The sequence below is a fragment of the Amphiprion ocellaris genome, chromosome 3 (assembly GCF_022539595.1).
Source record: "Amphiprion ocellaris isolate individual 3 ecotype Okinawa chromosome 3, ASM2253959v1, whole genome shotgun sequence".
Classification (NCBI taxonomy): domain Eukaryota; kingdom Metazoa; phylum Chordata; class Actinopteri; family Pomacentridae; genus Amphiprion; species Amphiprion ocellaris.
The window spans coordinates 3,426,950-3,443,609 of record NC_072768.1 but is presented as its reverse complement, the minus strand read 5'-3'; the positions used below and the strand labels follow the sequence as shown (position 1 = coordinate 3,443,609).

General features: G+C 43.0%; 1 protein-coding gene across 2 annotated transcripts in view; it reads left to right on the top strand.

Moving 5' to 3' along the window:
• The window catches only part of wwox (WW domain containing oxidoreductase), a 135,235-nt gene that overhangs the window by 10,691 nt on the left and 107,884 nt on the right, over positions 1–16,660 (top strand). For both annotated transcript variants that reach the window (XM_023271961.3, XM_055009059.1), the window contains exon 5: positions 90–196. In XM_023271961.3, the coding sequence (XP_023127729.2) occupies positions 90–196 (107 nt within the window). The remainder of the gene's footprint in view (positions 1–89; positions 197–16,660) is intronic.

The window sequence follows — 16,660 nt, the reverse complement described above, 5'->3', positions numbered from 1 at the left end:
GAAAAACTCATCTTTGAAGCATTGCTCACTTTCATTCTATTTTTTTTTCACTCTTTATGTCTTTGTCTGTCTCACTCTTTCTGTCTCAGGCTTCGAGACGGCCAAGTCTTTTGCTCTTCACGGCGCCCATGTGATCCTGGCATGTCGAAACCTGTCTCTGGCCAGCAAGACGGTGACCGCCATACAGCAGGAGTGGGTAAGTGGCAGTCCAAGTGACCTTTCATTTCTCTCTAAAACCTGAAAGAAAGAGTCTAGTTATATTACTATTGAGACCTATTTTCTTGCTGAAGTCACATTCCATGGAAAAACTAACAAGGAGCTGATCCAAAAACAACAGTGACCGTCAGTGTAGCCAAAGCATGACATACAGCAGCTCATTCTTCTGTGTCTCAGACTTCATGTATTGTCCAAAAACTATTAAAAACTCGTCAGCAACTCACACTACCCCGTGACCGTAAATTCTCAGTAGCATTGCAAATGTGTTATAAAAAATAGTTCAAGACACAAACACAATTTGTTCTTATTTAAGTGATGTTTTCCAAGAAAATCTCAGATTTTTTAAAAGATTTACATCTTCACTAAGAACCAGTGACTGTAGAGCTGAGAGCCAAAGACAGGCTTTTGGAAAGTGCAGTCCAGCCCATTAAGTATTTGAACAGCACATTTAATTTGAAAGAAAATACTGGATAGTCACTACATTAACTGTATTATATAATAGAGCCCTTTTAACACATATTAGATAAAGTTAAGGGCCACAAAAGGGACTGATAAAGCACAGATCTCAAAGAGCTAACACTGTCCAAATATTTATGGTCTGAGCAGTATGTCTGTCCATCCAGAAGGAGTCATTCCTTTCCCATTTTTTTCTCCCGTTAAGTCGTTTTTTTGTGTGATTTCTATCTAGGGTCTTTTATAGATTGTCTCGGAGACAAATTCATGATCCGGGGCTGTGCAAATACTTCCAGTGTGAACTATGAATGTCTGATACAGTTTATTTTGTATTAATTCACAAGTTAGTGACATGGAATAAAAGATTCATGTTTCTATATAATCTACAAATTCAAATCTCCCTCAAAAATGAGAGATCTTTTTTTCTAAATGAGTGTAAAGCTACATGTTTTTGTGCTCACAGACTTGCCTGCACACTCTACCAGGAACAGTGAAGAAACTTCTCTATGAGTGTCTCTCTGCAAAGTGAGGGAGGGAGTTAAATGGAGGGAGGGAGAGGGAGAAAAAGTGAGAGGGCATCTGATAATTACCTGAGATTATTGCTCTAATATCGCTGCGCTTGTGACATGTCCCCAGATTTACGAGTGTGGGAAAATAAACAAGTGAAATGTGGGTGCTGGAGCAGAAAGAATAAGCCATTAGCACTGGGTTGATTACAGAGAGCAGGACTTGAAGAAGACGGAGAGTGAGTGCTCAGCGCAGATATGAAGAGAGAGGCTGGCAAGGAGGGAAAGAGGGAGAGAGAGGGGTAGAAAGAGAGAAAGAGAGAGGAAGAGAGGGGGAGACAAACGCCTTTGAGTGGGAGTAGATCTGCAGTGTTTAAACTCACCAAAGTCTCTAATTGAAGAATGCCCCTGGGGCTGTCAGTGCTGCTCCACACTGTGAAATCCAGTGCTTTGTCTAAATGAGTGAGGAAAAGCTCTGATCCCAGCACCGGAATTTGTAGTCAAATTGATTTTCAAGCTTCACACCTGCCACAGAATTATCCAAGATGCTAAATGTTAGTGAATTAACAAATGGGAGCTGCTTTTAAAGAATAAATGATTGTGACCTCTGTGGTGTAAATGATTATCTCTCCTATTTGTGGTACACTGGGCGTGCAGCAAATTTAACGAGAGGGTTAATAGAGTTTGGTGTAGTTCGAATAGAGCCCGAGTAGTGAATTAGCATTCCCTCGGCTCACTCCATATTTCCTTTTTCAAGGAATCCCCCTGTTATAGGCTAATGAATAAAAGTCACAATATCAGAATAAATCTTTGCCACAAATTCTCTCCTCTGGCGACATTATTAATAGATTCAGGAGAAGAATAGAGAGAGGGATTAATCTTTAAGATGATGGATGGACTCTGCTTACCTTCCCATGCTCCTATGTTAAGGTCATTTTGATAAGAGGGTATATTTTGGGGTCCTCTGTACAAAAGGTCATCATATCTACTTCCAGGTCTCTCTCAGAGTTCCGCTCTGGCTGCCAGGAGTGGAACTGCTGTCCCGATTGCACGAGACCTCTGCCCTCTAACTACCTGCTTACAATTACTCTGAACTCTCTCTTTCTCTAACTCTTTCTCTCTCTCTGAGAGTCTGGCTGTGTGGGCTGTTCAGAGGTGGAGAGTGATGGCTCGCTCACAGCGCAGGGCGGTGCAGTTCGGCGTCGCACCATGTACTGACAGTGGGTGTAATAGTGGGGTCGCTGATGGATAATGAGCAGGTCAGAACAGCCAGGAAGAGCGAGGTCAGAGGCCTCATCCTTCCCAGCCAATCACACTGTATTCTGCCAGGAACAGCCACAGTACAAGCAGAACAATGCACTTTTTTTCCCCAGAAGATTCCTGGAAGGGCAAAATCTGCCCTGCATTTCTTCGGAACCATTACCTTTTATAAAAACATCTATATTTAACATGTTTACCTGTTCATTCATTAAGGCTTCATATTATAGGGTTCATTTAGAGATCATATTATCTGTTTGTGTTTTTGTCAGCTTTTTTTTTTAGTTTCTTGCTGTGCTTATGCTACTTAGTGTTTTCATGATGAGACTTTAGCTGCGTCTCCTCTGCAGTCCTAATCTGAGTAGAGTGGTTGTTTTCTCTGCCTCTATTTGAGCTGTGAGGTGAAACCCCTCCAGCAGGCTCATTAGGGGAGTTTAGAGTGGCGGAGAGGGGATAAACATTTACCTTATGATTGTGTTTTACAATAAGCCTGATGCTGGTTGCCTTTATAGGGTTCAAAGGGGGCTGTTTTTATAGGCAGTGATGAAGCCACAGTAAAACTAGGGGATTAAGCAGCAGATGGGTGCTGGGGAAAGATGGAGGCAGAGCAGAAGGACATGGAAAGACAAAATGAGCAGTTTGAAGCGTGGCAACAAAGATATACTCCAAAAACAAAGATGTATTTGTAGAACCGAAGTGATAAAGTATTGCCAAATGTTTTAATCCTGGGAGCTCTACTGTGCACCTCTGCGGTTCTTGACCTCTGCTTTAACTACATGTTCTTCTCCCATTACCCCCTACCTATCCATCTCCCATTCCACTCACAGTACACGCAGGTTAAGTTGCTGGTTAACAACCAAAGTGTTGCCTGCATGCTGGAGATTTATTTTTCCTGATTGTCTTTAAAATTATGCTTATCTTTGACTCTAAAGTCTCCCTCAGAGAGCTGTAATGGACTCCCCTGAGATGTAACCCGCTGCTTGGTGGGCCAACCAAGGCCCTTGGCCCCTGACTAGAATACAACATGCAGAGACACAGATATGCCTTGGTCTTATTTTGTAATTTCTTTCCTTTTTTTAATCCAAAATGCTCATTTTCCCCACTGCCCCTTTCTACAACACATGCTAATGAGATGCTTTGTAAGGGCGTTAATTAGCGAGTTAGTCACTGATTGCTGTGCTTGTTTTTGTTGTGTGTGTGTGTGTGTGTGTGTGTGTGTGTGTGTGTGTGTGTGTGTGTGTGTGTGTGTGTGTGTGTGTGTGTGTGTGTGTGTGTGTGTGTGTGTGTGGCGGGGGGGTATTAATATGGCTGTGTGCCACTGAGGAGAGTTCTATCAGGGTCTGCTCTGGAACCAATTAGGCTAAAGCTCAGTGTCCACTGAGGCTGCTGGGAGAAAAAAGCCTGCTACTTGCAATGTCAAACAGCAACATTAACACAGGCCAGAGAGGCAGTGTGAGACAGGCAGACAGAGCGCTGATAAGCAGCGGTCATTCATACAGGCAGGCAGGCAGACAGACAGACAGACAGAGCGGCTGACAGACAGACAGCTCCTCTGCCCAAAATGAAAATCAGGCAAAGAATGAGTTCATACCGTCTTCCACAAACTGTTGTTTGCACAGTTCTTATCAAGCGTTTAGAAATGACATAAACAAGTGACAACAGATGATAAGATGTTGCGTTCTACATGCTGATTATAAATTTCTATTTTTAAATATTTTTACTAAAAATTATTTTTATGCTCTACCTCATTAATCAATGGCAACATCTTTGTTTGCCACCACAGCAATAAAATGCTTCTTAACGTTGCTAACAATCTTTTCTCATGTCTCCACTGGGATTTTACACCACTCCATTTCCGCAACAACCTCCAGGTCTTTAAGGCTGCAAGGCTTCCTTGCCATCACTCGTTTCTTCAGTTCACTAGCTGAGCTGCTCCAAAATGTTGATATTGTTTTCTTTTAAACATTTCTTGACCACTTCGGCTGTATGCTTCAGGAGATTGTCTTGTTGGAAGGTCCAGTGCTGTTCAAGCCCAAGTTCTTCTACATATTGCATGATGTTTTCCCTCAAGAATCTTAATGTTTTCCTTTTTTCTCTTGATGCTGTTTACTTTGACAAGTTTCCATGGCCCATTGGCTATAAAAACACCCCCAAAGCATTACCTTCCTTCCCATGCTTGACAGTGAGGATGGCGTTCTTGGGGTTGAATACTTCTTTTATTTGCCCAACGAAAAGCTATGTCTCTGAAATGATGACCCATACTTTCATCTTTGTCCAGGTGAGCTTTTGCAAAAGCCAGGTGAGATTTGTTTGTCTGTCCTTTTTTAGTGTCCAGGGAGATCAGCTTTGTGCAGTGACCTCTGAAGTGTCTCCTTGAGATGTTGGTACCAGAATTGTTCAGATTCATCATCAATGATCCTTGGATTCTTTGTGTCCTTTCACACAACTTTTTTTTTTTTTTTTTTTTTGTTTTACAGCAGAGGGGTAATTTTTGGTTTCCCACCATGGCCTTTGAGAATGTTCACACATTTCTCACAGTGTGAACCTCCTTGTACTTTTTGGTTGTGCCCTGCACTGGAGCCACTAAGCTCTTTGGTTTCAGCCATTGCTGGAATTGACCGGTAACTAATAAGATCTACAGCTTAATTTACAGTTATTAGAATGCTCTAGACATGGTACATATTACCAGAATCATTTGGAATAATAAATAAAGCAAACCCCAAAACAAACAAAAATATAAATAATTAAAATGTAGTATCATCTCTAAATATAAATATCTACCCAATGTCTTGTCATATTTTATTCTTGCTTCTGCCATGTCCAACCAAAAGAATATATGTATTTGTATGTGTATATATTTAGTTTTTTTACACATATATATACACATACCCATGTAGATACCCTTTTTGTGGCGCTCATGCTGTCGGATAAGGTAGTGTCAGAATCAACGAGACGTCATATTCCTTTCCAAGCGTCTGTTATTTTAGGTGTGGAGCTGCTGGATTTTTATCAGGCAGAGGTGGAAGAAGGCAGTCGAACCTTGAAGGTGTCAATACATAAAGTTCCCATACGTTCCCTTTGCATGATCTTACATTGGTTTTTCTGAGTTTGTGCCTTATGATTTACAAGAGAATGCTGCCTGTTTATGCATCTTGGCCTACATACAGCAGCATAAATGGGCAAAGTTCCAGATAAGTTCCCTATTTCTTCTAGAAAACTACTTCCCTGCATGACTGTGTTAATCTGGATACACTTTCAGAGCCTTTTCTGTCATCCTCACTCTACCTTTAACCTGAATCACACTGGTTTGGAGAGGGGAAACGGGTGTACGCTTGTGTGTGCGACTGCATTTGTCCATTTGCCAAGTGTATAACCTCCTGTGTCAGTGTGACAGGCCCTGTGCCCCGCTGGCCACCACGCCATGCCACGCTACAGCCACGCTCCTCTCGCTGAGGCCAACAGGAAGTGACACATGTGAAATGCTGACCTGGTCGGTTACAGCCCCTCCAGGGTCTCAGGATGCTGCTCTTTTTTAGTCCCCGTTCGCCTCTCCTCCTTCGCGCCATTGCTGATTTTTTTCCCCATCTTTCGGAAAGGCTTCAAAAGACCTGCGCCCTCTCCACTCACCTTTCACTTCCCTACCACTGTTTCCTCTTCTTTTCTTTCACAAAATGATTAAGGAAATTGCAGTCCATTTCCCAGGTCAGTGAGCAGGTCTGTAGCACTCTCCTGTGCTTTCAGAGAGTGCGGTAGATCATAGTTAATCATTTTTAGGTCTTACATTTCACAGGGTTTAAGCTTAAGCTTTTCCCCCCCCTGTAATTTATTTCCTATTGTGATTTCACAATGACAATAAATGTTATAATATTACATAAACACCTTCAGTAAGTGTATTTTCTCTCCTTCTTGCATAGGGCAACAGCTAACACCAAAACAGCATTTTAGCTAAATTGCTTTAATCAAAACATACTTACCTGTTCATGCTAATTTGGGATTACTCATGCGCTTTCTTTCATTGTAAAGCATTGGCAAGGGTAATTTCTTATGCATGTGATTTTGCTGACATAATGCTGTTGAAGCTCAGATAAATCCGGTGGAGATTGTTGTTGGTGACGTCAAAGCTTGTACTTAAGTAGCCCTGGAGCCCCTTTTCAGATTGTCCCCAGACTACAGCAGCGTTACACCTGTGCTGCCTCCTCCCCCTGCTCTCCCAGTCCTGTCCTCAGGTGCATCCACTAAATCACTGAGGGAGAGCTGGTACTCCCTTACTTCCAGGATAACGCATTTTGCAAATCGATTTGTTTCTTTGCTTTATTAGTAGCATGTGTCTGCCTCTCCAGGAAACACTTGCTTATGTCTCTATTTACTTTGTTTGTTTTCTACCTGTGAACTGGGAATAAAAAGGTCCCACGTCTTCAGTTATTCTCTATTTCAGCTTGCTACTGAAGAGAGCGGAGAGGATGGATTGAATGAAGGTGCAATTGCGATATGTAAATTTAATGAGGAAACCCCCTTTTTCCTTAAATTTATCCCGCTCTGATGCTTCCAACAAGCGACCACACAAGGCTCAGGGACTGCAGTAGGATTTACTAATATACCACTGAGCATTTCTTTACATTACTCAGGTGACTGTTACAATGCAGCTTGTGGGAATACTAAAGGAGGCTTTGTGTAGTATAGACTGTTAGTATAAAAGTGTAAGAGTTGAATACCTTGAAGTTTTACAGTAGTAAGCATTTTTTGTGTGTGTGTGTGTGTGTGTGTGTGTGTGTGTGTGTGTGTGTGTGTGTGTGTGTGTGTGTGTGTGTGTGTGTGTGTGTGTGTGTGTGTGTGTGTGTGTGTGTGTGTGTGCGTGATTGTGCATCTACATAACACACTCCACAAGTTCAGTCTGTGTGCACACTTGCGTGCACACACATGCACACAGCACACACCCATCCACATGGTGTGTATTTAAATGCTTGATTATGCATTTTGCATAGCTTTGGGACATGCATCACTCTTCCCAGACTGCTAATAAAGTGACCAGGGAGATGGGGAACCTAAATGAATCCTAAAGTGCCAGGCTTGCATTCCTCACTCTCTCACTCTCCCTCACCGCTCTGCTTAGTTATTCCAGCCCGTCGTGAAAAGCTGTGCGCCGCTCGGCTCTGTTCCTCCTTATGTCTGTCTGCTACAGCCAGGTGCTCTGTCTCTTGAAGAGGTGTGGCCTTCTCCTAATTGCCTGGACCACAGTGAACTATGGGCAAATGCTCTGTGTGAAGGAGCACCGTGGAGGAATAATTTTGAATAAATCACATAGTTAGCCGGTTGATATTTTCTGCTAAATAAGCAGTTCAGCAGCCGTCTCACAAGGAGGTGTGAGCGTTAGAATGATGGGTCACTTGCCATAGGTCATGTTGGGGAGGATTTAAATGATTTAAATGATGTCACTGCCACTGAAGGGGACAGGTTGAGGAAGGATGTGTAAGGCAGCACCTCTTTGTTGTTTGAACCTGACAGATTTTCATCCCTCTCTCTTTCACGTTTCCCTCTGAAGGAGGGTCCATAGCCCTGGGATGAAGGCTTCTTATGATGAGAGAGGTGAGAGGTTGCTTGGATCTCTTTCACTCTTTCTCTCTTTCTTTCTCTCTGCCAACAGAGAATGTTTTTATTGAAGTCGGAGAAGTGCTGACCACAGAGACAAGTCCAGCACTCGCTGTAATGTTTTAAATCAAGAGATGAGCCAGTTGTAATGAGCTGCAGCCAAATAGACTGAGGCTTAGTTGATGTCTGCCAAACAAGCAAACATAGTAATGTTGAATGCAGAAACCATCTGGCAACTGGATAACATTTATCCACTATTACCCCAAGCTCTTTTAGCATCTTTAGCACAGTTGGAAATTATCACAGGCTCTCTGATCCCATGAAAAAAGTTCGTAGGAGATGCAGTAGGCTAATTGGATGTAATTCTATGTTTGATGTCTCTGTGAGATTTTAAATTGTCTGATGCTGTCTCCCGTCATCTTTCATAACCCACCAAGAGCATATTCAGACACGAGATAGGAATTTTACGTGTTTGTGAATGCACATGGATGTATTCGGTGCACTACATGTCTGTGTCTGATTGCGTTTGCAATATGAATGAGAGGGGGAAAAAGGGAAAAGGAGAAAAAAATGTAAGCATGTGGCCTGTTGTCAGTTTGTTTGTTGTGAAGGACAGAGAGATCTTCCACTAATGAACAGACAAGTGTGTCACAACATTTCAACACTGCCATGTCCGATTGTTCTGACACGTAAGTCACAAATTTCAGTGTCATAAAGAGTCAAGTGCCCTTTGTAAAGTGAAAAAAAGATGTTGTGACGAAGATGAGAATGGGCTGTTCAATGTTGTGTTTTTTTGAGAGCAAAAGTGGGCTTTTTTCGTTAAGAAAGCTTTGGTCCATAAAAAGCAATAAACACTTCGCAGTCTTTAATTGCCTTGTGTTTATTCAATATATATGTAGAATTTTCTTTTATTTTTAATGATCTCATTTTCCCGAAAATCAATACATACTGTAGCATTTTGGTGCAGAACTCTGCAAATCATTTTTTTGGACTCTGTAAAATGTTTTCTGCTGATATGGCTGAGTCTCTGAGCCTTGTCTTGTGTTTATAGGATATCCTCTGCAGTCAGGTCTCATGGAATTGATACCAGTGAACTGCTCCAGGCATCCAAACAATCCTGCCCCAGGCATAGCTATCATTATTTTCTGGGAAGTTGCATGCACATGTGTGTGTACGTGCACATGCAAGTATGTATATGTGTGATTGTATGTGCTTTGACACAGAGTTAACACTGGTTTACAGCTTAATCAGTCTGTGTAACTGAATGCATATTTATCACAGAGAAAATTCATGCTCAAAGAATCAGACCTCAGCCCATACATCATTATCAAACGCACACACTCGCACCCGCACACACCCCTCAACACACGGACACGCACACACACAGAGATCCACATTTCATTAGAGAGGCAGATTCAGGCAGCAGTAGATTAAAAACAACGTGTGTTTTTACAGGTCCATAAATCAAGCACGGGACGAGGGGGATTCATTTAGAGAACACCAGAGTTGTGGCGTAGTTGCCCTCACGTGACTAATGCTTAACTGCGATACTTTGATACACTGCCTTTTTATTAGTTTCATTCTCTCTTGCCCCATATCAATGATTATCTCTCAGCTCACATTTGACTTGCGAAGTAGGTTAGATGTGTTAATTTTTTTTTAACGTTTTGATGATGAAACGGCCAACCCCATTCTAACCGGTGATTAAGCCTACATACTTGCCAGTGATTAGGCCTGCAGCACAGAATTAATATTTCCTAATCTTACACAGCTTCATTACATGGGATTGATCTTGTGTCCACAGTATAAATAAACCACTGTGTTACTTATTTTTACACCACACCTGCTGTTTGGAGGGAAAAGCCTGGTCCTATCCTTTATTCTTTTCATCCATTGAGCCGGCTTGCCTTGTGGGAATGGTGGATGGAGAGCAGGGCAGTTAATCTGTTATTGCTGTTTCAACTGCTTAAATTTTCAAAACGGTACCAGTGTTTTAATGGTGTGTGAAGCACACACCCATAAAATGTTTTGTTGATCAGTGATGTTCTGGAGTAAATGCAACATCACACATACACCCCCACACCTGCACCCCTGCCTCATCTGTCACACAGCTATTGTCTGAGGTCCTCTAAGGCTTAGCTGTGCTCTCATGTGTCTGTGTGTTTGTGGGTGTGTTGTCCTCAGTTTCGGCCTGCACTGACACACAGAGAGCAGGTGTAATTTCCCCTGCACTAAAACCCCAACAAGTGGCACCAGGGGAGAGAGGAGCATATTACAAGTTCAAGCGGCTATGCTCCCCTCTATGCCACAGAGAACTACAAGCTCTCCTGACCTGTGACCAGGCATAGACCTCGTATGTATGTGTGCGAGTGTGTGTTTGTGTATGTGTGTTGAGGGAGGCTCAGAGGTGTCGGTGCTGCCTCGCTGTTTCTTTCATAGTGTAAAGTGTTTATTAGGGTCCGGAGCTGTTTGGGGGGCCGCAGGGCAATATTATTTCAAGTGTTCCAAATGAGAATTTTGTGTGTGTGTGTGTGTGTGTGTGTGTGTGTGTGTGTGTGTGTGTGTGTGTGTGTGTGTGTGTGTGTGTGTGTGTGTGTGTGTGTGTGTGTGTGTGTGTGTGTGTGTGTGTGTGTGTGTGTGTGTGTGTGTATTTACTGCACAACTTTTAGATAACCAGCTCCATATAGATGCAGGTTAGAAGGTGAATGGTTTTGGTAAATATATAAAATAACTCTGTAATAAAACCTGCTGTAAACCAGTGAACACAGTTTGACCTCTGACCTCTAACTCCCTCAGTCACAGTGCTACATAGGAGCTCTGCTGATTAATCCTGCTGTAAAACATGAGTAAGTTAGGTGTCACACACTTAGCTGTGAAACTATTTGTTCCAAGAGAGCTGTCATAATGGATTGGATTTTTTATTTTATTATGAGTGGTTAATTAACATTTAAAGAAATTAAACTGCTTCTCCCAACGGTGATTGTCCAATCATAGTTTAGCTGCTGTAACCAGGTACATCAGGACCGTCAAGCTAAATTTCTCTCCGTGCTGAAGTGATGTGCACAAGGCTGTAGTAAGAGCAGTACTCGATATATGAGGAGTTCAGAAGTTTGTCTTTTCTTTTAGACTTTCCAAGACCAAGAATACTTGAGAAGAAGTCAAGGCAGCAGATTAAAATAGTGTTGCCTATGTAATGATGCACGGCAGCTATTCATTTTCCTAAAATGAATGGCTGGCGTGCTTATCCAGAGTTGGGTCATGGTGGCAGCAGGCTACCTCCTCTTGGAGGTACTCCCAGATCAGATAAGATACGTAATTCATCCAGTGGGTTCTAGGTGTACCCCAAAAAAGGGGAAGTTGCCTTGGAGACTTCTTAAGAGATGCTTGAACCACCTCAGGCTCCTTTTAAAATGAAGGAGCAGTGACTAAACTCTGAGCTGCATCCGGATGTCCAAGTTCCTCACCCCAATTCTAAGGCTTAGTCTAGCCACTCTATAAGGAAACTCATTTCAGCCTTCTTCAGTTTGCAAATCCAGCACAACCTAATATTACCTATGAAGCTGCCCCAGTGGAATTGCCCATCTCACACTCTGTGTTCTCAGAACAAGATCCTAAAATTCTGAAATTCTTTCACTTAGAGCTGCAACTCACCACCAACCCTCCTGGAAGCATCACAACCTCATCACAGTAAAAATGTTTGTATGTCCATAAAATCCTGCAAGCTATGTCGTCAGGGGCAATAGCTCCTGCTAGGGCCTTCCAGGGCAAGTTGGTATGAGGGCAGGGACCAGGAAGTTTTTCAGAGACCCCCATGAAGCAGCAAAGAAGGACTAAATAAGGGTCAATTCAGTCAGAAAAACTGACAATCATCAGCTAGAAATGTGAAAAATGGCTTTAGCCTGTCTTAAATCGATGACCCTTTGTTTAAAAACAACTATGAATTTAACTTAAAATGTTAAACCAGCTGTCTGTATCACCACTGGGCTATGGGAGAACAGAAAGGTGAGAAGTGGAACTTAGTATGAGTAACAGTCTGATTTTAGGGAGGAGATACTATACACAAGTTGAATGAAAAATGTCTTGAGAAATTTTGGATCAAATTGAGCACTACTTGATCGTCCCCTGAGCATTTTCCCTCGTCATTTACAGTAGTGTTTTGTAAAACACAGAGAGTTGTTAGAGGAGAGAATAATTTGACAGGCCTTTGTCATTCCTACAGGTCTCTGTGTGGCAGTGAACGGTGAACCGTGATAATTGGTGCCTCTCATCTCTCCTCTGAAGGGCACTGCTGCCTATTAATACTGTGTCATGACAAATTAGCCCAAATAAAATCCTACACACAGCAATGAATGATGAACTTATGTCTGTGCGAATGTATAAGGGTCCGTGTGCACTTGGATATTTCCTTGAGTGAGTCTGCCTCATTAATTTTTGGTAACCAAATCTCCATTAGGTTTGAATAAATGACCAAGAGGAGCCAACTAGGGCAAAGTAGAGGACTGGACTCATGCGAAGAGGTGGGGAAAAATATGAGAGATGAAGGGAAGAGCGGAGCACGGGTGAGGAAACGGGTGGAAGGAGGAGTGAGGTGAGGTTATGCGGGGGTGGGGGGCAAGGATGCTCATCTATTACATCGCACAACGGCCCAGGGGTCGCCTTCAGCAAGACTGATTCAGAGCTATTGGGTTTGGACTCCATCTCCCATAAATCCTGGCATGTGACGCTGATGGATGTGGGCCATAAAGCCACCCGCTCTGACATGTGGAGAGCAACATGGAGAACCATGGGAAAATGTGAGTGCTCCAGGTTAATGTCAACGAGGCCTGGGAGTGAAGAGGGGATGATGGAGAGAAAGAAAGACATGGACGGCGAGAGATCAGAAGTGCAGAGAGGGGGATTGAGAAGATTGAGTGGACCGAGAGCAGAATGTGAAGAAGCAGAGCTTTTTGTTGGAACACTGTAACAGAATTTGCTGTGGCATTTGCTGTAATTCAGCTGTCATCATTCTGGTTTGAGGCCGTGTTGCTTAGAGTGCAACGAATTCTCCTACTCTGTAAGAGATATCTAAATATGTTTCTTGACATCTCTAATAAGCTGCACAGCTATACAACAATCACAGAAGTGTTTTTTTGTAGTAGTACTGGCATTTATTTGGTTATTGTTCTTCCTTGTGTTTGATGCCTGACCAAGATGAATACAGCTCATTAAAAAGCCATGTGATTATAATAGGCCCAAATACAGGAACTGCCGACCTGGCTAGACAGGAAATGGAGACGTGTACTTCCTCATTAACAAAGCCCCATTTGGACAATAAAGCACCATCCCAATGCGCACAAGGAAAATGCCCTGATTAGGGGGGTGGAGGGGCATTGCTGCCCTAATGAAGGCTTCCCCCACAGTCATTTATGATATTGGTATGGGTAGTATGGTGACTAGGCCTATGGGATGAGCTGACTTGGACGTGAGATAGCAGATGCAGTATATTTGTGTGGATGGGAGAGTTGAGAGGGCCGGGGGAATGCATATCCACAACTCATTTGGAGGAGTCAGTTTTACTAGGTTGCGGCTAATGGAGATGAGCTTGTATTAAGAGCCAGGGGAGATGCTAATTTTACATAAAACCAAAAGAGGTCTGCGAGCCGCGAGGATGCGAGTGCGGTCAGGTTGTGTTTACTTAATTCCTCCGTCTTTTCTCATAAAAGCTTTCGCTGTTCAACTGAAAAAGAAATGATTGAGTGACATCACTTATCATTATCATGTTTTCTCTCTTAATTTACATTTTAATGAATTGATATGTGATTAAAAAAAAACATTGGTTTAATCTTGCAGAGAAAGGCTTCAGTCTAGATTTAAGATTGAGTGTTTGAGGGTAAAATGCATTTTTTGTGCCTTGATTGTTAAGAGAGCAAACTTTAATTCTTACTCTCTGACAAATGCATGCAAATTACAAACCTTTGCAAAGTTCTCAGCCTTCTTTCAAAGGGTTTTACTGGTGCTACTATAAATTTTGGGAGAGCTGGAAACTGTTAATAGACACAATGTTTTATTTGCACGGCCTTGTGTAGAAATAGCTATTATGTGGGCTGGATAATGGGATTTACATTGTATTTATGAGGCTTTATTTTTTGACCAGCGGTATTGTGCGTGCCTTACACTCATTATGGTGGTTTGTAAATAGCATGGCATTCTGACTTTGTCATTTTGGTGATGCTGCTGTTACAGTTTCCTCTATAAACTTTTTGTAGATGCATTGGCAGGCACTGAATGAGTATCACGTTTAATGTGGATGTAGGCCAGAATCTGATTTTGAACTAAGTTTGGATAATATTAAGAAAAGGTTTTTTAAATGTAAAAAATAAATACGCATAAATATAGATTTTAAGGCTTTATTAATGCTTTGGACAATAAACTAATCCCTTCCCTGCCACTGCATCCTCCTCTCAGCTTCCTAATTTCTCACTTTTTCTTGTCCCACCCCTCATCACTCTCCCCACCATCGCCACAGGAGCTACCTGAGGCCCTTGTGTCCACCTCATTCATCACCTGGGTTTGATTCCGCTGCTTCGAGAGAGAGAAAGGGAGGAAAAGAGTTTAGGAGGAAGAGTAAAGAGTCATAACAAACCCTCCTCTGTTCTCTCTCCTTCTTTTCTACCTCCCTTCCTTCAGTGTGTGAGGGAGAGATGAATGCAGCCAGTGGAATTAATTGCACTCCTTTACTGAAGATCAGCAAGTTTGCACTGTTGGCGTGCTGATCTGCCATATGGCTGCCCACTAGGTGAACACTTTGATTAATGTTGCCCACTCCCCATTTTTTCCTCACTAATATTTGATTCTGATAACTGAAACTCAGCTCCTCGTTCTGAGCCTTTCCATCTTCAGTCCTCACTCTCCTCCTGTTTCCTCTTTGTTTAGTTTTTTCTCCTTTGCTCACCTGAGCCATCTGCACTTGCAGCTAAAGTTTGCTTTCCGGTCTCAACTCTCTCTTTCATCGTTGTTTTTCTACAAGCTTCGCTTACAAAGTCTTTGTGGCATCCGTGTAGGCAGTGCGGAGTATCAGTGAGATTACAGAGAGAAAGAAAGGCCAGAGTGTTTGCGTAAGAGAGAGGTATGGAGCTATGGGTACGTGTCCTTCGCAGTTGATTAGGCCCCTGGTGTGTTGAGTGTTTCTCTATTAGCCCCCTCAGCCTCTCGTCTTCTACTGTGCACAGTGACTACTCTGTAGCCCAGAGGTCTTAGACGCACACACACACACACACACACACACACACACACACACACACACACACACACACACACACACACACACACACACACAAACGCCATGCACACAGTCAGATAGGACGCTGTGCTGGGGTCCAGGCAGTAACAAGGAGGTGAACAGATGCTGGAGTCACAATATCAATAGGGCTGACTGTAGGTAATAATACCTTAGCAGGGTTCAGCCATGAGACAGCGCTAACTAGAGAGGTAACTCTCAAGTGGAGCATTCGCTATGTGCAAATCACACCATGTAGCTGTGTGTGCACGTCTGTGTGTGTGTGTGTGTGTGTGGGGCTGTTTGTGGGTGCTCATATTCCCATTACATGTTAGAGAGCCTGCTTTTGCTGCAGTGGGACGGTGTCAGTGCCATCATCAGCTCTGAGATAAAATGTTCTCACCTAAGGTCACAAGTTCAAGTTTGTTTTCTTTTTTCTTCCGCTATAATGAGGCAGCAATACAGAACACTATGCAGACATCTATGCTGGAAGATCTATTACAATCACACGGGTGCTTTGTTTTCCCTCTGTTTTATGGCCTGTTCTTGCTGCTCGTCTATTTTGGTCTTCCTCGGTCTTGTTAAGTGCTGCCATTCTCCAGTGTTTGGATGTGGCCCAGAGGGCCCTTAGCGAGACCAGGGGCTGGGAATGAGCTGTGAGCCCCAGCCAGGGGGTGCCCATGGTAGGCTGCCAGTCCCACTAAATCTCCCTGATTACCAGGGGTGGCTGTGGTGTGATGGGGGTGTTATCAAGGTGGTGGGCTCTCCAAAGAGGCTGATTGAGATGCAAATGGAGGCCATAACTCAGAGGTAATGCAGACCTGAGCACCCTTTGCCTCGTCCGTTCTTCCTCACCTCCCTCTCTCATCGCTCCCCATTTACTCCAGCATAGGAGGAGGGACTGTTATTGTCTCATGATAAAGTTAGATATTTATCATAGGTGGAGAGAAATGCAGTCTTAGGGTGAGGGCCAAGTAGGACAAGACACTGAGTATGTAAATTAATTGTGGTTTTCATTAACCTACACAATAATACCCGACTCTGCCATAGAAGTGCACACACTCCTCTATTTGACCACATTAACAGTAACACTGACACACTTAAAGATACCAATATCTGCTTCTTAGAAAGAACAGATGGACACCTAAGTGTGAGGGACTCTGGGCTTGCCAGTAGAAAGGTGGAATGAAAAGGGGAGGAGGAGGGGAGGAGTAATTGCACAGTCCTTTGCTGAATTGTTCTGTGGATGCAAATTTAAATCCCTCCTATTATTTTAATAATCTGCCTTTTACTGCTTGTGCTCGGATCATTTGTTTGCAAACCAGGTTATTTGGAGAGGGAGGCTCGGGGGTAATTTCATGCTTTGGAGCATTTATATCTATAACTT